This window comes from Leptosomus discolor, chromosome 7, assembly GCF_034619465.1.
Source record: "Leptosomus discolor isolate bLepDis1 chromosome 7, bLepDis1.hap2, whole genome shotgun sequence".
In the NCBI taxonomy this organism is placed as follows: domain Eukaryota; kingdom Metazoa; phylum Chordata; class Aves; order Leptosomiformes; family Leptosomidae; genus Leptosomus; species Leptosomus discolor.
Genome location: NC_141397.1, coordinates 27,584,277 through 27,610,164, shown reverse-complemented (window position 1 = coordinate 27,610,164; position 25,888 = coordinate 27,584,277). Strand labels below are relative to the sequence as shown.

General features: G+C 35.6%; 1 protein-coding gene across 1 annotated transcript in view; it reads left to right on the top strand.

Annotated features, from left to right (window-relative positions):
• BBS9 (Bardet-Biedl syndrome 9) overlaps nucleotides 1-25,888 on the top strand; it is a 298,029-nt gene that overhangs the window by 107,292 nt on the left and 164,849 nt on the right. The window contains 1 exon segment of the mRNA XM_086467596.1: nucleotides 21,514-21,696. Coding sequence (XP_086323722.1) covers nucleotides 21,514-21,696 — 183 coding nt within the window.

Sequence of the window (25,888 nt, the reverse complement as noted above, 5' to 3'; positions counted from 1 at the left end):
AATTGACCTTCTGTGTCAAGGTTTCTAGAGTGATGCGATAATCCCAGCTGCCTGTGTAATTCTAATGCATTGGTTATGTCAGATTTCCAGGTAAACTGGTAATTGGCCATGCTCAGGAAATAAGAAGAATATCTGAAATAATGGCAAGAAAAGTCCTGGCTACTGTAATACTTTGATATAGCTTTCATAAATATGTTTCTTTTCAAAAAGACTATGGAGGCAGTAGGACCAACAGTCGTAGTCACCTTACTTTATTTGGAAGTACAAGACATAAATTTTCTAGTTTGTCTGGGGTGGAAAAGGGGATGTAAAGAATGGGACTCTTAAAACTACCCATAATTCCATAAAAGTAAGTTTGTCAATAGAAGTTTTCTTTCTTTTGGTATCACAACTCAGGCAATAATTTTTCATTATAGGCTTAACATGTAATGTAAATATTTCCCTAATTTGACTATTATTATGAAATATTTTGGAAACACATGGGGTACTGTCATGTGTATACTATTGAGAACACACTATAATATGAATTCATCTTAATTCTTTTGATGGTTTATTTTATCGAGTGCCTTTAAGAAATAGCCTGGCAATAGTTTTCTCAGGTTTAAAAAGAAGTTTTTAAAATTTATATTATCATTAATAAATAAAGAATCTAATTGTAAGTTTTTGGTATAAACTGTTAGATCAATATAGTCTTAGTAGTCAATAATATTAAGTGTGCAATCCTTACATCTGTCTGACTTTGACCTTGCATGCATAAAACTTGATAAAAGCATTAGCTAGCATGTTTAGATATTGCCTCTTGAAATCTAGCACCAGAAAAAGGACCATACTAGCCTGTTGGAGACATTTTGAGAAGCCTGTGCTTTCTGTTTGGCTGTCAAGGGCTTCAAAGTGGATTTTGTTTCACTTAAAATTGCTCGAGGACAGCTGTGCTTGGGATGGAGTATGGGGGTGTTATAGACCCTGTGCTTTTAAAGAGAGGCTCCAGTGCTCCCTTGAAAATAGCGTGTGAGGACAACATGCCAGCATGTCCGGTGTCCTCTAGAGCATGTTGAGATCCTGGCAGCTGGGCCTACCTGTGGGCTTCATGTGCTGCAGAGAGGCTCACAGGCTCTGTGTGAGGCAGCCCAGCAGATACAAAGTAGAGTGTGCTGTGCTTACTGGGGTGCTAGAGCCAGGTTGGGCAGACTGGTAGCGAAGCTTACACAGAGCTGGCTTTGCTGCTTTGAAGTCTCTGATACTGGAGCAAGTGATGTAGAAAGTTAACCTAATTTTGGCTTGGATGTTATGTATTTATTATGTGTTAGCAAAAAGCAAACATCTGCCTAGTAACCAGGATGTGGTCCACTACAAGTAAAACAGTGTGTATTTATAAGGTTCCATCAATTTTTATAGTGTTATTTCTAACCACTGTTATCTACAGTTATAAAGCACAGTCAAAAGAAGAGAAGACTGATGGCAATAATAAAAATGAGAATGTACAGTAATGAATGTCAGATAGTTGAATATTTTTTATATTAAAAGTACCAGTCTTTACACTTTCAAATTTACATACTGTACTGTAGGTTCCTACATCTTTAAGTACTTAAAATAACAATGAACGTTCAGCTGTTTAGAGCATTTGTATCCTCCAAAATTATTGGAAGAGATTTGATGCATTTGAACATAAATCTATGGTACTTAAGTAGCCTACATATTACTGATTTACGTTTCTGATCTTGCACATGTGACTTTTAATGATGACACTCAAAGGAATAGATACATTGTCATTTTACTTAATTGGTTAATTTTCAGCAAAACCTGCAAGTAAATCTCTGCAAAAAATTATCATACCTGAATTTGGCAAAAATGCTGTTGATGACAAAAGGGTGGTTTTTAGTCCTTTAAGTAATTTTCACAGTAGAATTTTTTCTTCACTGTGTGCTGATGTATTTGTTGGTCTTTCGGTATTTAAGAAAGGTTCCTCTATAAATTTGTATGACATCATCAGTGAATAAATGAGAAGTGCTGTACACTTTGTGAGTTAATAATTTGCTTGCTTCGTTCGTGCGTTTGGAGGGTGTGTTCACGTTAACTAAGCTAGTGCCACCATTTCTTTAGGTGGAAAATCTGAAGGCTGTTTCTGTTTCTTTCACTGTTTTCAGGCACTGTTTTAAACATCTTAGATAAGCAGTCAAACTGAAGGTTGCAATTAATTGTCCAGAACATGGGAATGGAATGCTGGTCTGGCATAACCCAAATGAGTTTCATTGACTTTGGCATAGAGCATAAAAGAAGGTGAAGTCACTTTTAATGATATGTCCCAGTTCCTAAACAGGTGTTTGCCCAAGGGGAAAGCATTATGGCAGTGTGATTCACTGGAATATGTGAACATTTCTAACCCATCCCTCCCCCAAAATATATTATGTCAATCCTTTTAGCAATTCATGTTCAGTGAGGTATTGCTTGCAGCAGTGAAAGAGATTGGATTCCAGAAATTGTGGCACTCTTTTTATCTATTAACTCATCTAATGAATGGTGTTTTAAAATTGATTGGCAGCTTCTTTTCCTGTCTTAATTAAATTGCTCCTTCACCCCAGTGTCTTTGAAGGACAGAGCCTTTGTTAAAGATGTTGAGTTAGTCTTTTATTGTTTTTTTTTTCCCATAGGGAGCAGAGCTTGTTGACAAGTTCAGAAAAAGGTGTGGAATCAAGAACATACTTGTTAAAATACTCATTAAAAAGACCTTAATAGTACTAACTAGGACAAAGAGGAAAATATGCCCAGTGACATTATGTTGGTCTCCACCTGAGATGCAAAGAGCTTGTAACATTTCTACTAAATCAAATTCTTTAGCTAAGATGAAAGAGTAAAAAGAAGGTAGTAAGGCTTGTTCTGAAAGCATGAAGGCAGCTAAATGCATAGAGTAAAGAATTCTGTCAAAAAGTATTGTGTTTCTTTGGTAGATAACCCTTGCTTAATTTCCATTGAAGACAAAATATAATCAAATTAACACTGTAGAAAAATAATACAGATATTAAGGGGAAAAAAAATCTCGATGGGGAAAACAGATAATAAAGTGTCTGTTTATTAAAATATTTGGTTTTAAGTTAAGTGGGGATTAGAAGCAAATTATTTTAAGGTCAGCAATTGTGCATTATTAGACTAATCTGCAATTTACATTTTATTACGCACCAGTAGAAATTTTTTTTCTTGAACCATTTCAAGGCTTTATTTCCATATACATTTGACTTCAGTGGTTAAAGTGCACCATGTACTATTTGAAGTTCACTGACATTTCTCACGTGGTTGTATTCCTGTTTGTCAGACCCAGGTGGCTGTAAAAAGTTTGTCAGTTTGATGTGACAGAATTTTCACTGGGTTGAAGAAGACATAGAAACCCAATTAGGAAAAATAAAGGTTGTCTATGCTGTTAGGAATGTATTTGCCACTCGCACTAACCTCATGGGCCTGGAAGACCATTGCTTGTAAAATCGTTATTTATGATCACAACTTTTTCTAAGGAGTTGTACAGATTCTGACCTATTTGCAAAAAAATTATTTTCTGTGTGCTTAAATAATCTGTTGGTGTACTTTAGTATATAGCCTGTAGCGATTTATCTTGTGCTTTATACTTTGGCTGTGTTTTATATTTGCATTTTAAATCAACTCATTCTTTGTTTGCTGTCATGTTTTAATTAAGCTTGTATGCAAAGTTTTTGATAAGGGGCTGATACCACTTAGGGAAATGAAGTCATAAAACTGTCCTTTAAGTCTTGGCACTATAATATATGATGATTAAGTGAGCTTAAGCAAAGTCGAAGTGTACCTTTTATTAACAGGAGACCCTTATCTAAGACTTACAAAATACAACAAATCAGAGTAAAAATTAGCCACATTAAGGATTCAAATTAAAGACCATTCAACTAATGCATTCTAAAGCAATTTCAGATTGTTAGAATGAGAAAAAGATCAGGCTACAATGTTCTAGCAGTGATATGAAGAAAGTGGTAGGAGTTCACTCATCTTGATTTTTCTATTAGTTTTTGAACTAAAACAATATATTATAGAAAATTGTTAAAGAGCCCAATTTATTTTGAAAATTGAGCATACCTACATTAAAATAATTTCATCGGCTGCCAAGCAGTCAGAATAATGTTGGAAAGAAAGTGGTGAAGACATGATGAAAAAAATATGCTTTTCTTCCTACCCACATAGTACGTGACACCATGGGTTAATGTATTAGCCTTTCAATTACAGGGGTCTTATTCAGGTAATATGTGGAATATATTTGTTTTGACAGGTATATTGGTGCCTATTGTCACATCACCAATTACTTGAACATCAATAAAAGTAGTTGTAACGGGATGTAAGGAAAAAGCTCTTGTTTGACCCCTAAAAATTACTAGGAGTAGGACCAGACAGAAAAATCTCATGTTTTGCCTGGCAATTGCTCAAATTAAATGCTAATTGTTTTCTTGTGAGAGTAGTTTTCAGCAGTGAAGATGTGTCCCTAAAAATATCATTCTATATTATATATAGAATATGCATATTCTCCATATATAGAAAGAATATACAAACTCTCTCTCTCTCAGAATATCCTATTCTATAAAATATCCTATCCCGTATTCTCCCTAGCTGTGGAGAATAGAACCCAGGAATCCTCAGTGGCTGAATCCTGCAAATCTTAACTCTCATGACAAATCCTGAGTACAACTAGTGTCCTGCCAATTTAGAGGGCCATAGCTACAAGCAAAATCTGACCCTTACTGAGAAGCAAACACCTACTGAGTGGTGCTGTATTACTGTGGAACATAACTGCCTGTGTGCTTCCAGCTTACATGAAGCTTTCATAATGTAATCAGAAGTTTGAATAATGTAAAGTATAGTGGAAAGTTTAATTACAGCCACCCAGGACCTTATTTATTAGTATAATCATCTTGTAGCAAATTGACAAGCACATCAGCATTATAGTCATAAATGCCACTGGTGCTTTTAAACACATTTCACAATGTGTTTACGTACTAAAATATCTGTATACATACTGAGACAGTTTTCTCATCGTATGAAGTTTAAGAACACACTGCTAATAAAATCTACATTTTCTGTGTATGTAAACTGAACTCTTTGAAAGATGAGTTGTACCTGACTTTATTGGGTTAAATTAAAACAAATGGACTGGTACTGTGCTTATTGATCTTGCAGCATCAGATGTTCTTGAGAGGAATGGAAGGAAATAGAAATTATAAAATTAACAACTATTTTGGTAGTTGTAATTATATTTGTGACACAGGTTAAAGGAAAAGCTCAAAGAATAAGTTCAGTGGAGGTGTGGGTGTTCTTTCTTGGAGCGGTATTTGTGTGTCTTGAAGCAGTATCAGTCAGATTGAGAACAGAAGATAGGGATAAAAGACCACAGCACAACAGGGAAGAAACCTACTTGATCCCCTCCCTATTTAAGTTAAATAGTTAATAGAATATTTTTCCTTCATCTTTCTTCTGATGGGTTTTGAAATGCATATGTAAGGGTCGGTTTGAGGGGACTGTTCTGCAAACGAGGATATAAGAATATTATTTTGTACTTACATCTTCAAGAATCTGAAAAGTTCCAATTACCTGAGAGTGGTGCATTCATATTAGACACTTTTTTTCCCATTAGAAGTGTTACTTTCTTGATTATCTTTTTCCAGTTATGATGTGACATAGTAACTTCAAGAAGCAGAAATGTTGAATATATATTCTTCATTGATCTAAAGGGAAAAATTGTGTTCCGATTACATGATAGTTTCCAGTAGCTACTAAGGAGAATATTAAACATAACTATAAACCTTTTAAAATCCTCAGTTTAGCTCATATTTAAAAATTTTAAGGGTTTGGACAAACAATTCCCTGTACAAGGTTTTCATTCCCTAAATGAAAGAGGACACTTTCCAATTAGCAGGGATAATTACTGACAGAAGTACCCCCTTGCCATTTTGAAAGGGATTCTGTCCATCAGTACTCTGATAATAACTCCTGATGATGGCAGTGATCTTCGAATGTTGAAAATGCTAAATATTAACTTCGAGGGAAAGAATTATTTCATTTAATATGGAGCTGCTTTTTATCAAGTGAGTTATTACATCAGGGTAGCTCTCTGCTACAGTGCAGGGCAATTTCAATTTTTTTGTTTCTATGAATAGTTATGAGCAAGAGCGGCTGAATGTGTTTTGTCCACAGACAGAAACCTGCTATTTAAGAATAGAATTATATATTAAGACATATATATTTACCATATTTATATATTAATATATATGTCTTATATGATTCAGAATTAGGATTATATATTAGAGGAAATGTATTTTGCTAGCTTGTTTACATTTTGCATTTGATTTTTCCTCATGTAAAATCTTAGTTCTGCTGAAGTCAGTGACAGAGCTTTCTTTGACTTAAGGAAAAATTCTGGCTTTATCAATGTAGAGTCAATTTTTTAAAAATAATTGGTCAATATTTAATTTTTTACAGATTTAGTATGGAACAACTGTGGAGCAAAAATCCATGGTTTTAGATTTGTGAAAAAACATGAGACTATGAGGTTTGACCTAACTGTACTGTATTTAAGAAACTTACTTAAAATTAATTAGTTTTGCAGCGCTCAGGACAGGCTAGAAAAGATAACTGCAGGATACAATGATTCCCCCCCCAGCCCCCCCAAGCTTGTGGTTTATTTTACCCTAATGTTGGCCACATCAGTGAGACTTTCTGAAGCAATAACTTTCTAGTGTACATACAAGCCTTTTTGTGTATAACTTGGCAGATAAGCACTGTGACTCTCAGTTACCAGAGCCGTGTGAGGGGTATTCTAAACTGTAGTTTTTATGTCTTACTTGTTAATGCTTTTGTTTGTTGTAGTATAGATGTGTATTGTAGTTGAGTCCACAACATATGGTATTCTGTTTCACAACTTGCTTGCTGTGTGAACTCAGTGTACTGTTGCTGGTGATAAAACTTCAGCTTCAAACAGAGAATAACCGTTTTTACAGTATTCTAAAATTGCTTGCCTCCATCACAAAATACTGTTTACCTGTAGCCTTTTTTGATACTAGGAATATGTCTTATCTGTGGCAAAGAGAATGGAAAACAACATAAAGTAACTTTAATATGGTGTGATGTTTACATGCTGTCCTTGTTCATATGTCGGTTGAAGTAGTGGAATTTTGTTTTCTGTTGATGGGCCCCCAAGGGTCCAAACAGCAACTCTCACATTGATCCTTTCTTAAACATGATGCTTCAACAACATGAGCCCCAAATAAAGGATACCTATTTACTTACTTTGGGTTTATGTTGATTGTTTTTAAACTGTATTTTAGAATTTAAACAGAAGTATGTGGTATATAGAGTTAGGTTGGAATGGCTTGTTTCAATGGGAAAAGAAATACTCTTAACAGTTTCTAGGTAAAGCTCTAGTTTACTTATTGCCAGAGTTATTAAACGTTTGAGCTGTGTAGATAATGAATCCAAAACCCAATGTACTAAAATTTTGTTATTAAGGGATCTAAACTGTCTGTGGTTAAGTTGTCTGTGGACCACTTTCTTGGCTGCTTTGCCAGATTTAAAGTCTGTTACTATTCACAGTAAGGGAAATTGTTGGGAATTTTGTGTTTTTCATGTTGTACTACTGTGTGGAAGAAAAAGTTGTGGTGAATACCAGTATGTAACATGCTTTGAACTTTCACTTATTCCTATTCTCCTTTTTCAATTTACTCTGGATGTTATGCTTTTGCTGTCAGGTGAAGACCTGACTCTGAGAATTCGTGCCTTGGTGTGTGCACACCTCAAGACACCTATTGTCTTTCAAGGGTATATTGAAGTGGGTAAAGGGAGGAAGGTTAGGCTTCTGTAGCATTTACAGGAGACAGATTGTCCCGGTCAAACAGGAGTTGTGGAAAATGGAACCTAACTATATCATGGATAGCTTTGTATTTGATCATAAGGAATTATTTGAGGTGTATCTCCAATGTCCAGAACAGGAGGGCTGGTAAGTGGTGTGATGTAATCATGGCTCTAGTCACTTATTTTAAGCGGCTATTACAGTCTTAGAGTAGTGCCAAGTGACCTGATAGTCTTGAGGATAGCTTTATTTTTTACTACAGAATAAAGCAATGATAGCTGCTTTCCAGATGCATACTTTTGAAGAAGAGTGTGATTTTCAAAAACATAACTTAGGGATGTAGGTTATTAATATATTTTTGAAACTACTTCACCTACCAAGGCTCTTCATATTGGCAGTTCGGTCGTTCTACTGAGATGAGGAATGCTAATCAAGCAAATGACGTGCAGACTTTAGTGTACTGTTGCTGTGGTGGTTAGTGGTAGTTAAAACTTTGGCAACTGAGTATGTAGAGTCAAACTACTAGTTGAGGAAATCTCAGTGTGTGTGTTTATAGTTATCCTTGTCTACAATGTGAGAAAGAACCTGTGCCTTTAACTGAAAGACTTCCCTGTAGGAAGTAGTAGAAATAACTCTAAAGGGTAGTGAAAGGCTGGAAATGCCCCTTATGTAGAATTAACAAAGTGTGTCTGTATAGGAAATTACCAATATATAAATTATAAAATTGGTTACTACATTTTGTTGATTTTTAGATACAAAAAATTCAAACAAGATCCTTCAACGCTCAGTGCAGTGTTGCTATTTTCCCTTGAATTCAGTTTTAATGGAAATCTGAAAAATCATTCTCATCACATGAAATTGGCTGCTCTTATTGCTTTTGTCTTCAAGTATTGTGAACACTGGGAAAAAATGCTATTCATGAGCGTGTGTTGCAAAAATTTTACTCTTAGCCTGTCTCATTAGTACTTAAGGGAAGATCACTAACTCATGCCTACAAATGTTGTATTAAAGGATAGCTGGTATTGTAAGAATTAACATTTATAATGGCCTCCAACTTTTTTAGCTCTTTTTAAGAAAGATAAACTGTATAGAGGAGGAAGAAATTTAAAGGGCATCCTGATCTACAGTATGGTGAGGCACAAGAATACAGCTATACTGGAGTACTTAAGCGTATAGGAGCATCTTGCTTAAAATCTACTATTCAGTTGCTTATTTCAATAAAGTTGAGGGAAAGACATTTATTAATGATGAAGATTGACTCTAATGAGATGAAATTGTCCTTTGATACTATTTTTCATATGTTTTATTTCAGTATGTACTGCTAAAGGTCATCTGTACTGATCTCTTGAATAGATGGGGTTTGCTTTGTTATGCTATGTGTGAGTGAGATTCACAAAAGCAGTTTAGCTTTCATCTGTAGTCAATGGAAGGAAAGAAGCATCTTCTAGAGTCAAGGGTACTGAAAGTTAGATACCTTCTATGGTTAAAAAAAGCGCAATGGTCCCTCCAGAGTTTATAGAGGAAATTAAGGGAGCCACCTCATCTTAGAATTTATCTTTGTGGATCTCACTCTTCTTAAACAGTTATGTTCTTGTATTTGCTTCAAAAGAAAGTAAGGCTGCGTATCTTCCTGATTCTTCATAGCTTCTTTGCTCCATGGGGGTATCAGACGTTTCTTCCTCCAGTTTCTTTGTCAGTAAGCTTTGCAGTGGAGTAATTTCATTTTGGGAAATTATTTCTCTTTTATATTTTCCTCTAGGATTTTTCCATTTAGAAAAGAACAGAATGTCTGGTTCATATTCTCATTGCACAGTGGGTTTTCTTTAGTACTTCTTCCCACAGGAATGGTGCTCAGTAATTCTCTCCAGTCCTGTCATTTAATATGCCAGCTGTCTACTTTCTTACATGATCAATGGAGCTCAGTAAGTTAGTTCTACACCCAATATGAGTTTTATCTCTTTCTATATATTTTCATCATTAATTTTTTACAAATGGCTCAGCGCCACTTTGATGGAATTGCTTACGTGCAATTCTGTCTGTATTCTGTTGATGCAATCTGAGTTCAGCCATATGCACCTGCAATGTGAATCAAATGCCATCCTTCTGTATGGGCTCCTAAGCAGACTCCAAGGCAGTTTTGGTAACAGTGGAGGCAAGCACTGGACATGGTACTGCAAAAGGTGTAAATATGAACTGTTCATGAAAATGAGTGAAAGCAGATAAATGTTTTTCCTCAGGTTCCTACCATTTTATTCATGTTAAATTCTGCCATAGTTCATAACTGTATAATTTAGGTCATGTTTCTGAGCTCTACCAACTTGAAACATCAAAGTGAATTTGTTCTGATATTTGGCCAACTTACTTAGTCATCCCTCTAGACAAAACGTTTATCTGGATTTTTGGTCTGCAGTATGGCTAGAATGTATGCTAGCCAGATGTGTTTTCCTAACTTTGATGCAATAGAACAAAGCAAACATAAATACCCTTTTGAATATATCTTGTTATGACCAGTAATGGTTGAAACTAAGTTAAAACTATTAGATTTGACTGAAGCAGGGCATGAACTTCAGCTGTATTATATCAGGGGAACAAGACAAGTGTTTAAATTGGGCTTTTTTTGAAAGGAAAATCTTTTCTTATCAGAAAGCTTATCTCAGCCAAAATCAGTAAGAACATTTGTTACTAATTTAGTGGGGTGTGTTTGTGTGTGGTTTTATATTAGTGTTGAAAAACGAGCTCTTTCCTGCTCTACATAGAGGTTACTATTTGTTAATCCAAATATTATGCAGTAGAACTATCCATAAACTTCTGCTCAGACAATTAGGAGATTTTTCTAGATTTAAAACAGAGAAAGTTACAAGATTGATTATCACATTTCAGACACTGAAGCAAACCTGACACTTCCTATCTCTTTCCTCTGCTCCCCTACTTCTAGCGGTCCCAGTAGGAATCTTGGTCTGGGTCAGCAAGACTTAAAGAAGACCTTACACATCTTGTCCCGTCTCCTCCATAGACTCAGCTGCCTGTTAGAGTAAAGGAGAAGTCAAGGAATGAGGTGTTTGTGTGGAAGGCTGCAATATAAATGCATTAATTCTTGTGCATTTGATGGCAGGCTGTTCAACACTTCTTTCCTTCATGTAAAAAATGTCTTGCTTCTAGGAAGTAGAGTTGAATTGAACATGAAGTCTTTTTGAAGGTGAGAGATTATTCCCCTTTTAAGTCCAGGTGCCCTGAACTGTCTTGCTTTTCTGTCAGCATACCATGGTACATAGGTAGTCAGGCTAGGTCAAAAATGTCTCAAAATTACCTCAAAAATTGGTGAGTTTGCCACACAGCTATTCAGTAGAGAATTGATGCTGAACATGTGACTGATGCTGTTTGTTAGCTCTTCTATCTTTTAATTTATTTGAAGGACAAGAACAACAATGTAGGATATGAGTGGAGTTAGCTGTTGTCCTACTGAAAGTAGGGAAAAAGTCATATTTTCAAGGATGTAGTTGAAGGACTTTTGCCTATACTGCCAATTTTGAACTGTTTTTTCGTGACCTTTCTCAAAGGCTAAGAGGTTATAAATGCACCAATAAATAATGTATTTTAAAATGAATGTTAGAAAGCCATCTATCTTCAGATATATTTAGAAGTGCAGCAGGAGAACAACCCTGTAAACATGTATGTGCATAAATAATGGTGACATTTACTTTATTGGATACCAATCCATAGCCTATGGTGAGGCGTAGTTCATCAGAATAATCCTGTGATAAAATAATTTTTACTCATTAAAATAATTACAGGTTTTGCAGCTCGTCGTATTCTGAACATATGATGAACTATTTTTTTTTTATTGCTGCTTACGTTCTAACTCCTAAGTTTAACTGGGAGAATGCTCTGCCTGAGTTTACTGTGTGGCTAGGACAGGTGTGCATGTAAAGAAAACTGCACCTGATTCTGTTCCTGTGGGACCTGTGTTTGTGAATTAGCAGGGTATTCCAGGTGGGAATTTTCTTAATTTGCCAGTTTGAGAGAAGAGAGTTAGAAGGTGCACTTGCAGGTGTGTAGAAGAATGAGTATCATTGCAGCACAATGAATTCAGTGACCTAAAAATATATGTTCTTTGCTGCTTCATTATTAGGTTAAGCCCACCTGCTGTGTGACTTGGCAGTGGGGTATTTTTGGTCTATTAATACTTGTCTTACTCCCATAAAATGAAATCTATGTCACTGAAAGCAGTCGCTCCTGTATAGCAGTAACTGTTGGAATAGAAGTTGAATATCATAAGTAGGATGCAGCTCAAGTTTGTAAAGGTTATTTGCTGGATATTGCTGTGGAGCGAGCGTTATTGTGGTCTATGCTGTGGAGGAACGCAAGAGTCTACTTTGGCTGAAATTTAGTGTTGTGGCACCTTGCATGAACAATGAATTTTTACTTTCACTAAATGACTCTTTTGAAACCATCTTTCTTTTTTTTTTTTTTTTTTTGCTAGTAAATCCAGTAAAACCTAGTGAACTCCAGTCTCTTGCTGAATTCTGTTCAAGTTTTATACAGACTGTTTAAAACTGAGTTTTATAAAACCTGCATTTCATCATGATATTCCTTTGGTTTTGAAAGTTTATGTCTCTTTCAGCACAAAGAAATTATGGAAAACTTGTAATTCAAAGACAAGGTATTCAAGCAAGCAATTAATATGTTTTATGACCTTTGCACTTTGACTTGAGAAGCCTGTTTTATTTCCAAATGTAGTGGTACTTCCAAATGTTCTCAAGATTTTACTAGTAATAGAAAAATTCTAAAGTGTCTCAGAAAAGTAATTTTAATGAGATGTCCTCAAATTAGTGTTGTAGTTAAATTTGAGCTACTAATTAGCCTGATTTCTGTTTTCTTTGATTGCTGTGTTTAGAATTTGTTTCCAGAGTTTATTATTTTAATTTACTCATTCTGAGTCTTACTGTTACTCCCAGACACTGTGATAGCAACAACAATATTTTCTAATCACTTAAAATTATATGCTAGCTCAACCTGCATGAGGACTTCTGGAAATTTCCTCAGGTGGTTCAGTATAAAGCAGAAGTGCCAAAATTGCAAGTGGGATTGGGTGGGCAAGTTTAATGGTTTGGCATTTAGTTTAGAACTTCACTGTCTTGACTGGCTTGCTGATTTGTTTGATACTGATACTTTTATTGTTAAAGATGTTGGAATAGAATTAACTGGAATGCTTTGTGTTCATCTGTATAGGTGGAAAAATAATATGTGTTAGCTGGATTTGTTTTCATTACCCTTTTTAAGATGTGTTTGTCACATGTTAATTGTTCTTCATTATTATAATAAAATGTAAATATGAGATGAGCCTGATTTAGGAGATGTGTTTTACTGTATACTTTCTGGGAAGCAATGATTTGTGGATTTATTCTAGATTTCTAAAACAACACTCATCACCTGTCCTGGTTTGGCTGGGACAGAATCACAGCCCAGCCATGCCAGGCAGGCCTTTAGCAGTTTGAGTCAGCCGGGGCAGCTGATCTGAGTCAGCTACAGGTGTAGTCTGTACCATAATGTTATAATCAGTATAAAGGGGGAAGGTTTGCTAAGGAGAAGGAGCTCCGGCTGGGATTCCTGGCTGGGGTCCCTTCTGTTCCTCCTCTTTGCTTCTCCTGCTCCTGAGGACTGGGAGGGCCAAACATTCTAGGCTGAGTATAACTTTGTGTACTGTATTTGTTTTGTTACTTCATTAAATCTGTCCTTGCTTCGACTCTCAGATCTTCTCTCCTTTTCCTGATTCCCCTTCTTAACTGGGGAGGGATTATTGGGTGATAGAATCACGGCCATAGCTTAGCTGCTGGCACAGGCTGAATGTAGACATCACCTGATACCTAATGTGCTGCAAATGCTTTTTTCCTGCTAGGTGCATATGATGGATCACATTGAGAGTAATGGTCTTTAACAGGATGAAATCCTGTCTTTAGTGAGTCAATGCAGCTTTCCCATTGGGATTGGCAAACCCTTGATTTTACACATTGAACTTCACTGTATGTAAATGCTTGCAGAAGTGGGATGTAATGGGTCTCTCTTGATTTCCTGGCCATCCGTAGATCCCATTGGACTGAAATACAATTAGAAATTTGCAGGTGAGGCCCTTGTTAGTTTCTTAAACTGTTTAGGTTCACAGCTTATTTTAATATACAAAGCATGCAACATCACTGTTTAAAATCTGTTCCTTTGTTGTAAAATGGTTTTGGTCATCATTATGTAATACCGTGTATTTGGTGATATAAAGCAAGCTCTCCACCTCTTTCTGTCTATTTAGCTAATGTTTGGCTAAACGTTTAGCTAATGTTTGGGGTCAAGTGTCAGGTATTTGAATAATCTTCTGTATATTCTTCCTATTGACCATATTAATTTATCTGGCTTCTCAAAAATGCTAAACCCCTTTAAAAACAAACAAGCAAATGGAGAAAAGTATATTAATCAAGTTAAAATAATCTTAACTGTAATCCTTCCTGCAGATGGAACACCAGAGACAACAGGAATTCTTTTCTTCTGTTATGGTGGGTTTAAACAAGATAGCTTGCATAACGATAGGCAGCAGTATAAAACACTAAGATGTGTTTAAATGAAACCAGTAACCTGGCATCAGTGGTGCAAACAAGCAGTTTTTTGCCACTATGTTAGTATTGCGAAGTCAGAAAAAATGTCAAAATTGATTTATGCATATGAAGAGCTGTATTCTTATACTTACAGAAATATGAATCTCCTTCCTTTAATTAGATCATACCCATTTGAACTGGAGCTAACCAGGTGGTCTTCATGCTTGGATTTTAGTGACATAGCTTGTTTAAATACTTAGTCCAGACAAAATAGACATTTCCTACGGAGCAGGGTGACATTGATCTATCAAGGTTTTAATTTGGGTTTAAATGTAGTAACAATCAAGTACGTTTGGGTTATGCTCTCAGGTGCCCAGGGTTCTGAACTCACTAAATATTTTGCAGTAAATTTCAAAAAAACTTCTAGTTAGCATATAGTGGTATATATAAAAGCTGAGGGAAGAGAGACTTGTAAAGACAAACTAATAGCCTGTTTTCTTAGTGAGTGTTCTAAAAAGGAAAAATGAAAAGGCTGGAGATTTTTTTTTTTTTCCATTTTAAACTGAGCATATCCCTACTACCATGTCTTTGTATATCTGAAATTATAGTTACTTTATCCCGAAAGATTTTCTTGTTAACATCGTTGTCACCAGTTCTTAAAATGAGATAAAATAAACGATGCAGTGTGGTTCTCCATGATAATAATCCACTATCTCTTCAGTTTGTGGTGGTAAGACAGTTTTGATGTATGTGATGCCTCAAAAGAGGTTTCTGAATTTAAACAGTACATGCATTTGGCTCTTACAGAGTGTTTGAGTTGACTGCCCTCTTAACCCTTAACGTGTGTTGTGCTTGTAGATGATAATGCTTAGTGGTGAATTCCAGTTTAGGAAGGTGCAGTAGAGCTGTTAATGATAATTCTGTCATGGAAATAACATAGAAGAAAATAACACCACACAACTTCCTGTGCAACCTTAAGTATTTCCTTAATCTGTCTGTTTTGGCTTCCAGACGCGCAGGTTGCTATAGTAATTACTTGTGATGATCAATAATTTGACACCCATCAAGTGAGACAGTAGAATTTCAGGAGGTAGCTGGGCATATCCAGATAAAGCATGGGTTGTCATGCTGCAATGTCTGTGCTATCGTCTTGGATTGAGGTCATGTTGAGCATCCCTTGAAAGCTGGATATTTGGTGTCTAGTGAATAGATGCTTTGTTGTCATCATGGTGAGCCTATGCCACAGTTTTAGAAACTGTGGTCGTGGTTAGCACTAGCTGAGGCATTCTTATAAGGGTGAGATAATTGTGGCCTGAGGTACTTAATCCCAAGATGTGCTCTCACATACCCGTTGCAGTGCTGTGGGAATGCCACAGTGTTTAAAAGTGCTCCCTTGCGGGAGTGACATGGATATTCTTTCTGGGGACCTAGTGTTTGATAAAGATCACTCTCTGACATGGATATCTTTGCCCGCATTCCATAAAGCTTTAGTCACCTGTCAAAGCTGTGAGCACAATGGTTGTTGAGTGAAACAGTCTCCACAGGGAATCAGGCTGCTAATCACTGTTTTGTTACCTTGTACGCTGCTTTGGGAATTGTCCATGGAAAAAAAAGTTTACTCTCAGAACAAGGGATATTCAGGATTTTATTAATTAAATTGATATTATCACTTATGTTGTCTTACCTGTTTTAAAGGTTTGCTTTCCTGGTGTCTTAGCTTTTGTATGAGGCTGCGTGCCATGTGTGCAAGGTAAACAAAGGGTCTTGTAAGGAAAAATATATTTGACTTTAAATGCTTACATGTTCTATGGGAACTAGAATATGTGACTTCTTAAAACCCCCCAAAACATATTCTGTTAGGTCTTGTTATAGATTTAGTAACTGGGTTGTAATTCTTTATCTAAAATAGAGTGACTGTGGGGAAAGGGTAAAATAGAGTAATAGCAAGTGTCCTGTTGCAATAGGGATGAACAAGCAGTAATCCTAGCATTTCTCAGCTCTCTATTTTTTTTCTGTAAAATCCTGCTTTATGAAGATCTAATTTTGTTTTAAAATAGTAGGGAGGGGTTGGATCAATTAACTACTTTGCAATAAATTATTCCATAGGAACAATTGCCAGAAGAGACCTGTGGGCTTGTGATCTCTCTTTGCTTGTGTAACTGTGTACAGAATGGCTCTTTTGAAACCAGGTATAAAGGCTTTGATTATGATTAATTTACAGTGTGGTACATAATAGTCTTGATAATTCATCATCCCTGTGCCCATTTCAGAGTAATTAGATTTCTGGTGTCCCTTTTCATATTTTAACAAATTTTGCATAGAAAACTTGCTCCTAAGTGCTATGGCTGAAATGTAGAGATTCTGTACTCATGAAATGCCAAACTGCTACTCTTTTCAGACTTGATTTCTGCTAAAAATGAAGATACTTCAAATTTACTAGAGACTGAACCCTGTGTGATAGAACTAGGTGAGAATAAGACTAGTTGGCTTAAGTTTCACCATTGGTGGGCAATTATGTTTTTCTTGGCTGTTTTAAAAAAAAGAAAACCAAATTGTTGGTCACATTTCCTGTTCTCCATTTTAGAATATGGCATGAAACCTGTGAGAGTCTTCAGTCCCAATGATGTTAGGGACTCCAAGAAAATACCCTACCAACTCAAAAGAAAGCTCCTTGGAACTTCATACTCATTTCTTGCCCTTTACTTTTTTAAAGTTTTTTTCAACTTCCTAGCCAGTTAATAGAAGGCATTTTGTATTTTTGGAATTGTATTTGCATTTTTTTGTATTATTGGAATAAGTCTGGGAGAGTGATGTTCATTATTGCCCCAAGGAACTTGTCTGAATATACAAGAGTGGGTATGTTGCAAGACTTTTTCAAGAGGGATTAGTCATTTTGAAATTATTGCTGGATGTTACACAGTGCTCTAAAAAATATCTATAAGTACTAATAATGGAGAAATCTGGTTGGTTTTAAAACTTGAATTGCCATTAGTTTACAGTTTTCAAATGCTTGACATCTTATAAGGTCTACTTAGCAATGAAATAAGTGTGGAGAGAAATCTTTATGCTTGAACACTTAAGGCTGAAAACATGAGAAATGCTCTACGCTTGGAAATTATTGCAGTCAAATCCTGGCAATTGTGTTGAGGGGTGAAGTTCTCAAGAATACAAAAGTCCTTCCGGATTTCAGCTCTACCTTTGCAACTGTGAATATGAAGTTTAGTGAAAATCTTAAATAGTATCTTAATTTAGAGAATAGGTTTTTTTTCCTTTTCTTTTTACAACATGCTTTCATTAATAAGTTTACTGGCCTGTACTGTGGGTAGGTTTATTGGAACAAAGCAAGAATGTGGTCAGAAAAATTTAAACAGAAAAGGATGTAAATGAAAAACAAGTTTTAGTCGGTTGTAAAAATATGTATTCAATGCTATACTCAGTATTGAGTATGTTGAATATATATATTCAACACTCATTATAGTGCCTGTTAAATCTTTCCTGCATCAGCCACTTTCTTTTCTTTCATTGGGATTAGAAAGTTTGACAAACTTATTTTTGGTTTTCTTTACTCGAAAGCTTTGTGATATTAAAGATGGAGAAAGAAAAATTTTAAATAGGCAATGGTAGGTGTTAGGGAATATGGATGGGCTTTTTACTTGATAGCTTCAGTTGATCTAAAATGTTTGCATCTAAGCTATGCTTGGGACTGCCAGTTGCAATATATTTTTCCACCTACCCTGTGAAAAAGTGAGACAGATTTCCCTTTTTTAAAAATTCATATCTGTTTAGAAAGATAATAAAATAGATCTTAACTAAACAGATTGGACAACTACTGTGAGAACTGAAGATACACTTGGGAAATTATGGAGAAACTGTGACTGAGTCTGAAGAGACTAGGATGTCAGTTTGCAAACTGTACAGATTCTTTATTTTCCTCAACTATTGTAAAACACAATTAGAGATAATGTTCAGGTGTAAATAAAATAGTTAAAAAATGTGAATGTCATGTTTTTAGAATTTATTCGTGCATGAATTCTGCAAGTGTTTGAATGAAGAACCCCACAGTGCTTATAAAATTTATAGCTGATGTCCTGTGAGATGTTTTATTTTCCTCTGTGAGGGAAGATTTCTTTTTTTCCCTCATATTAAGTATTTACTGTGGAACCATGTATTGTCAAAGTTATCTTTAGTCCCTTCCAGCTGCTTTCTGTGTTGCTTTGGCTTTCAGTTCTCAGCATATCTCAAAAAGTGCTGTTTTGACAACCCTTTCTCTGTCTGTGGTATAGGCTTTTCTAAAACTACCATGACTGGTGTGCCTACATTATCATATGGTAATTAATATTTTATTATCCTGGATATTCCAGGTCTCAGAAAGGTGTATTTGTCACTTCATCTATTAGCAGAATAATTAGTACTTGGAAATGTTTTTTTTTTCCACTGTTTGGTTTCTCTGCAAGTGTAAAGTAGAACTTGTATATATGTGGTCATGTAGAGATTCAATTGCTATATGTTTCAGTGACCTGCAACACTTCCAAGACTGCACCTCTCCTTTAGAAACTTAGGCCTATCACTGGTATAATATTTATCTTGTATTATTGTGTCTTCAGAACTGTAAAATTTTGTACCAAAGACAGACTTTTTTAACAGTTGTACTTTTTAACATTTTTTTATGAAGCTGCTTTCAAAATAGTTTATAGGCTTGGTACATTAGATATTGTCTGGCAGTACTGGTATATTTGTTTTAAATCTATAGCTTATGAAAAGGTAAGCATTTCCTTTGTTCATGGTTATAAAATGGAAAGAAAGACCATTCTGAAATGAAGGATTCTTAAGGTAAATGGCCACGTCAGTTACTTCTCTCATGTCATTTATACTTCTCAGCTATACAGTACAGTGTAAGCTGAAATATACAGCACAGAGTAAGAGATGACCTAGAAATGCATCAATGACTCAGTCAAGAAGGTGTCCTTTACCTTTGTTGTGATAGTGAGGTTCAGGTAGTTGTCATAAAGTGCAAATGTATTTGCCTGCTTCTTCAGCAAAACTGACGTTAGCTGAGGATTTTCCGTAATAGGATACCGCTAGCTTGTCTTTATTCCAAATTCCAGGAATTGTGAATTTATCTATTGCACTGTGCTGTCCAGTAATGGTATTATAGGAAGCATACTGATGATTGCCATCAGTGTGTTAAATTCATCTTTGCATATTTTTCTTCCCAAAGTTCTTAAATGCGTATTGGACAGGAAAGATACTTGAAAAGGCCCCTGTCAGATTGAGGAGAACTTCTGTACTGTTGTTGCTTGTCTCCTCGGAAAGGTGAAACTGTATAGTGCATACAAATACTGCTTACAGTGGTCAGATGCAACTGATGTAGGGTACTACGTAGTGTTGCATTTGCCATGTAGCTATGTCACCCATAACCCTGTTGAAAAGTAACTACAGTATGGAACTCCACCTCAGGCAGAATGTGACATAAGAAGAACATCAGGGTTTGGTCTGAACAAACTGATTGTATCAGGTGACATGTCTGTGATACTGTTACTCTCCTCCAAGCAAAGTACATCATATTGGTTTTCACTATTTAGGATTAATTTCTCACTTCTCCTTCACATGGTTAGCTGGGCTTTTTTGGTTTTATTTTGTTACTGGCTCTGATTTATGTAGTGTTTGGACTCATGAGTGTTCTGTGGGTTCTCCATTTTATTTGGAAACATTACATTTTAAAAACTAAACCAAAAACTATCAACACATTTTGTTTGAAATGTTTCTTATTTATCATTCCTTAAAATTCTGTTTTCTTTATCTTCCTGGTCGCATGGGAGCTTAGAGGGAACACACGCATCTCTAATGCCAGTGTTGCAGATTAAAAATAGTTTTCCTCCACCAGATGCTAACAGCTGGTTGGCTTTGTTTCCAGGCTGAAGATGCATCATATAGTGTTTTCGTTTTCCTGCTGTTGCCAAATGTTAGTGGATCAAGCTCTGCAAGTTTTACTTTGTAAATTCTGTTGTAATACTAATTACACTTTAACTGCATTTCTGTGAAGCTTTTCACAACTGCAGTCAAGCACCTATTACCCCATTTTGCAGAAAAGTAAACAGAAGGAGAAAGTGGTTGAGGGAGGTGCTTTGTGTTGATTTAAATGACAGTGAAGACAATTAGCGCTGCTGTAAGCCAAGTATTATTCAGGCAACATGAAGATGTAGTAGCATTCATAAGAACAGGTCTTTTAAGTTTGCTCCCTCAGGATAACCCCCTAACCTTTGTTCCTTTCTTTTAGTTGAAGTAAATGGAAAATGTCTAAACACTATATTTCAAGAAAGCAGGCGTTTATAGCAATGTTTTTCAAAATACCATTTTTTGTAATGCTGTGAGTGGACAATATTGTACACAATGACAAGTTTTTTCTGAAATTAGTAGAATATTGTAGAACAGCTCTTCTGTTTTTCCCCATCTTGAAGTAGTTAGCAAAGCTGTCTTACCATCTTAGAAGTGAATCTGCCATTTTATTTTGTTTTGAAAATTCTTTCATAGTGTCTGGCAGTTAAAGTGAGATTGCCTACATGATCCATAATGTCTACATTTTGGCATAAAAGCTGAAGCAACTAGTGATAAACTCTCAGGTGTCTCCAGGTTTTTAAAATAACAATGGCAGTTATGTTCATGTGGAAATAATTATATACTGCATTTTTAATTGCATAAAATCAATGCATTTTGTTTGTTTAATACAGTAGGCTTGCTGGTCATACAGGGATTAGTGTCTTGTGTGGTATAAACCTGGAAGTTGGTTTGTTACCGTGTATTATGTGTTATGATGGGGATCAGTTTCAGGAGTGTCACAAGAATATGCTCTGAACAGAGTCCTTTCTACACTGATTGTACTAGGTTAATCCTGTTGCCATATGGACTTGAAATTGCCTTTGGTATGCAAAAGAAAAATCTAGATAAGTACTCGGTGGTTTGTGTTTATGGAAAACAGAATTCTTCAGGATCTTCTAAAGGAAAACATGAGTGTGCCAAAGGTAATTTCAGAGTTGAGTGTTCACGGATGGTAAAATTAGACTTAACAGACGTTTGTAATTTTTGCAGGTAATAGCTCTAGCAGATGCAGCAGAAGAAAATCAAGCCAATGTGTTCCAGGCATTCACAAAGTTGAAAAGTGCCACCCATCTGGTGATTATGCTGATTAGTCTGTGGCAGAAGCTCAGCCCTGATCAAGTTGCTATTCTGGAAGCTACGTTTTTGCCATTAGCAGAAGACACACCAGAGCTGGTAAGAATCTGTTAGAGCTGAAATGCTCACTGACAGAGCTTTAAGCTCTTGTAAATTTACGTATTACTCCTTGTGCTTTGAAGACTTTCCTTTGAAGTGATTTAGTAGCCTTATTAAGTAGATGTTTGATGCAAGCTACATTGATTTCACAGGAAGCTAGGAGTAGATTATAGAATATTTCATTAGAAGGGTGATTTGAGTTAGATTCTGTTTAGTCCTTCCTTATCAAGCTAAGTAGGAATGTCTCACATAAGTTTAGCTGGTTTTAGCTTCTGTCCAGTTGTTACTACACTAACAGAATAGCCCCATTTTTTTGAAGACTCTAATATAAATGCTGTATAATATACATGTGTACTCACATGCACACGTTCCAATAGAACTATAAAATATAGACATTTACAAACAGTAATAGAGTATATTTAATCTATTAAGCTTTTTCCATACTTTGTCTTCAGTGTTTGCACATTGGTTTATATAACAGATGAATGTTATACAAAGAAAATACTGTGAATAGATAACATACTTCTGTTCTTCAAACTGTGCTCTAGATAGTCCTGCATTGTGTGGATATCTTGCAAATTCTGCTCTGATTTAGTGAGTGTGACCATGTGAGATTGTATGCAAAATTTGGAAAATGGTCTGTAAAGAACGATAATGCTGTATTCTATTCGTGCCTAAAGTCCTCAGCTAAACACTGCCTTAGTTGAATTAAAGAATGTTATAAACTTAGAGTCAATCTTCAGTTAGTTTCAAGTCCAGCCTTCTTACTGGGTTCTGGAATAATGTACTTAAAGATAGCCTGCCACAGTTAAAAGAGACATGAACTCTGACATTAATACATCTTGACAGTTTCTTTTAGGTATCTGAACTATAAAGTATACAGCATAACTTCTCACAAATTACTTCTATAGAATAAAAAATAAGAATTGTCTAAGTACACATTAATTCTAATTTTCATGCTTTGCACGGGGTTTTTGCAATGTACAGTGAATCCCAATTTTGGTATATACCCAGAATATTTAGAATGGTTTGTGGCCATTTAGAAAGCTTGTGCTAGGTTCCAAGTGGATATAGGATTGTCTGCAATTTCTGCCTGGTGGGGGGGAGCGTTTTGGCATTTTATGTGATATTGACCCATAGCAGGCAAAACAGAACAATTTTGTTGAGATTTATTTTGGATTTTGTCCTCATTTAAACTTGAAAAAATCAAGCTGTGCAATTAAGGAGTGTACATTCCCATGAATGGAATTGAAAGAAAGTTCATATGAATCTTGTAAAAGCACGAACAATCATTTTTTGCATGACTCACTTGTATTTTGCTGTCAGGAATTGCATTGCTTTGACACATGTTTTGATAAAACATGGTGAAATCTGTTGCGTATCCTATAATACCGGATATCGCTTCAGTATATAGCTTGATGTGGTTTTGATATAGTAGTTGACAATATTCCATGTTAAAGCTGTAAGACCTCACATAAATACTTCAAGGATGTACGTCCTGCAGAGCAGCCAGGATGAAAAATGTAAAGCAACAATAACTGGAGGCGGAAATGGAATTGAAATCTTTACAAAATACTGAAATACGTGCCATATTGAAGTTGTTACGGTACGACTGAAATCTGAATGTAATTTAAGGAGAAGTTTAGGCAGGGAAGGGGGAAATCTTCTGACATACCGGTGATATTTACAGACAGAAGCTCCTAGCTAGTGTTCAGGTTTCCTTGCAAGCAGTTGAGCGGAACGCTGGTGAAAGTAAGTACGCTGAAGAATTTTTATTTACTCTTCTGACAATTCTGCACAATGGCTTGTTATATTTTTGTTTGGGGGGATTGTGTTAGAAGATACTTTGGATGCAGTCTACATCTCCAGAACATTTTCTGCCTTGTGAGCATTAAACTGTGGAAGGTTTTTTTTTACTAAAAGGGAAATGTTTAGAATATAGTTACCATAAAAAGAAATGCTTCTCTGACCATAACATCAACATTATTCTCGTTCATGCCATTCCATTTAGAACAGATTGGTTCTTGTTTTCTAGACCTGGCAATCATTTCGGTTAGATATTTAGCAAATACAAAAGTGGTGGTTTGTGTTCCTGTTGTCACCAATTTTTTCTCAGACTGTTAAATGATTTCTGTTGCTGAAAACTTTTGTCTAAGATCACGTAAAATTTGGTTTTTCTTGTCCGCAAAGACATAGTGGAAGTATACTGGAACCTTGCATGTTTTCTGGGAATTACAGATATTTGGTGTAGTATTTTGTTTCCAGCAGTAGACTTCTAGCTAGCACCTAAACAGTATTGCTTTGCTTAAACTGATTAAAAGGGTTCTTTTGTTTAGTATTGGAAATACAAGGACATTCTCCATTTTCAGTGATTCTTTCAAGAATTCTGCACAGTCTGAGAAGTATGACACCAGAAATTGAGTGAGATATCTCAGGTCTCTGCTTTTGACCAGTGGGATAAAAGAGCTAATCCTTCTGCTAATGAAACTAAGAAAGTGACGCCAAAAGTGGATAAGAGTTAATCTTGTCCACAAGGAAGTTAGGTGCAGTTTTGTCCTATGTACTTTGTTACTGTAGGACTAAAATTGAACCCATATTCAAAATATAGGGGTATATGTTGTCAGTATTTCAGAGCATAGTGTTACAGCTCCATGCAAACCGTACTTTAAAATGGTTTTGAGTCTGTTGAAATATATGGCAGAAATCTCTTTTTGAGTGCTTTGGAGACAAAAGAATACGTGATTGCCATAGTAATATTAATGATGTATCAGAGATTTTACTATGCAATTCACTTTCTTTCGGAGAGTTGGGGAGTGTTCTGCAAGACTAACGTATTTGTTACTAGCTTATAACAGGGACTGACAGCAATTTGAAGTACTTCAAAGTCTGAAAAATGAAAAAAGCAAGGAACATTTTAAGGGGTATTTTTCAGTGATTATACTTTACCAAGCTGAGTTACCTGGATGGAAAAAGATATGTGAAAGATGCTAAGCATATGCTTACAACAGGAAATCCTTTTGGGAAAGGAGGGAATTTGTCCAGGCTAATTTGAAGGGTTCACAAAGTTCATTCTGCATGGGATAGTTTTGATACAATGGTTGTGTGACGTCTGGATTGACTGATGCCTCGTATGTCTGATCATTAAGCTATTAATGCTTGCTTTGCTTAAGATACTACAAAGGGAAAAAAGTCTGTTGATACTAATGTTCTAACTTTAGGACTGGTGGAGGGACCTCAGCAGTACAGCCATCAATGATAACTTTACCAAGGAATAAATATTTTCATAGTTCTCATGATGTTACCAAATAATGACATAAGGTGCTTCATTGCTCAGAATAATGCCTTTCTTATTATAGTCACATTTGTGTTACTCTAGTTAATAGTAACAGCTATAAACTGGCATTGAGGAAGTACATTTTCATCTCCCTTTTTTTGTTTGGAATCATACCAACCAAGTCAATGTCTGTATTCAATCTTAATTTCTTACTGAAGTTGTAATTTGGAAGAAGAAAAATGCCTGAGGGTGCAATGCATATTTTTAAGTGACTCTATGATCTAGTGTAATTAACTTAAGTTAGTGACTATAAATTTACTACTTTACAGTGTTGATTAGATAAAGTAGAAAAATATACTTTAAGGCAGTGATGAAAAAGAGATGGTGTCAGAAGAATATAATGAAGTGCCTAGTAAGAAGTTACTATCAAAAGTGTCTGTGATTTCTATCAGAAGATGATCTGAATGTAAATTACAGGAAAAAGGAAAGATCAGTCGCTTGGGAAAGACTAGATAGCCTGCTGGGTTTTATGCGTGATAGCAGATGGCTTTTACTGTAGAGTTATTGAGTAATCTAAAAAGATATGTGGGAAGAATTCTTTACTGAGTGGAAGTTCTAAAGATTAAAGTTAAGGTTATTTCTGTAATTCCAGGAGGCTTAATTCTGTCAAGATTGACAGCAGCCAAGTTTTAGTTGAATTCTTCCATTAGTGTTTAGTACTTTTGAAGCTTTGAGCTGACAATGACATCTTTGGCAAGTGTAATTTTTATGACCCCGAATTCTTAGAATTTATTGGAAATTGCTACTTTTCACTAATTCTTGTAATTAGTTAGAGTATAATCCAACTAGGTCTTAATCACAGTAAAATACATCTGGAATTAGTTTTTTATCTTATATCTTCTATACTCTGATTATTGT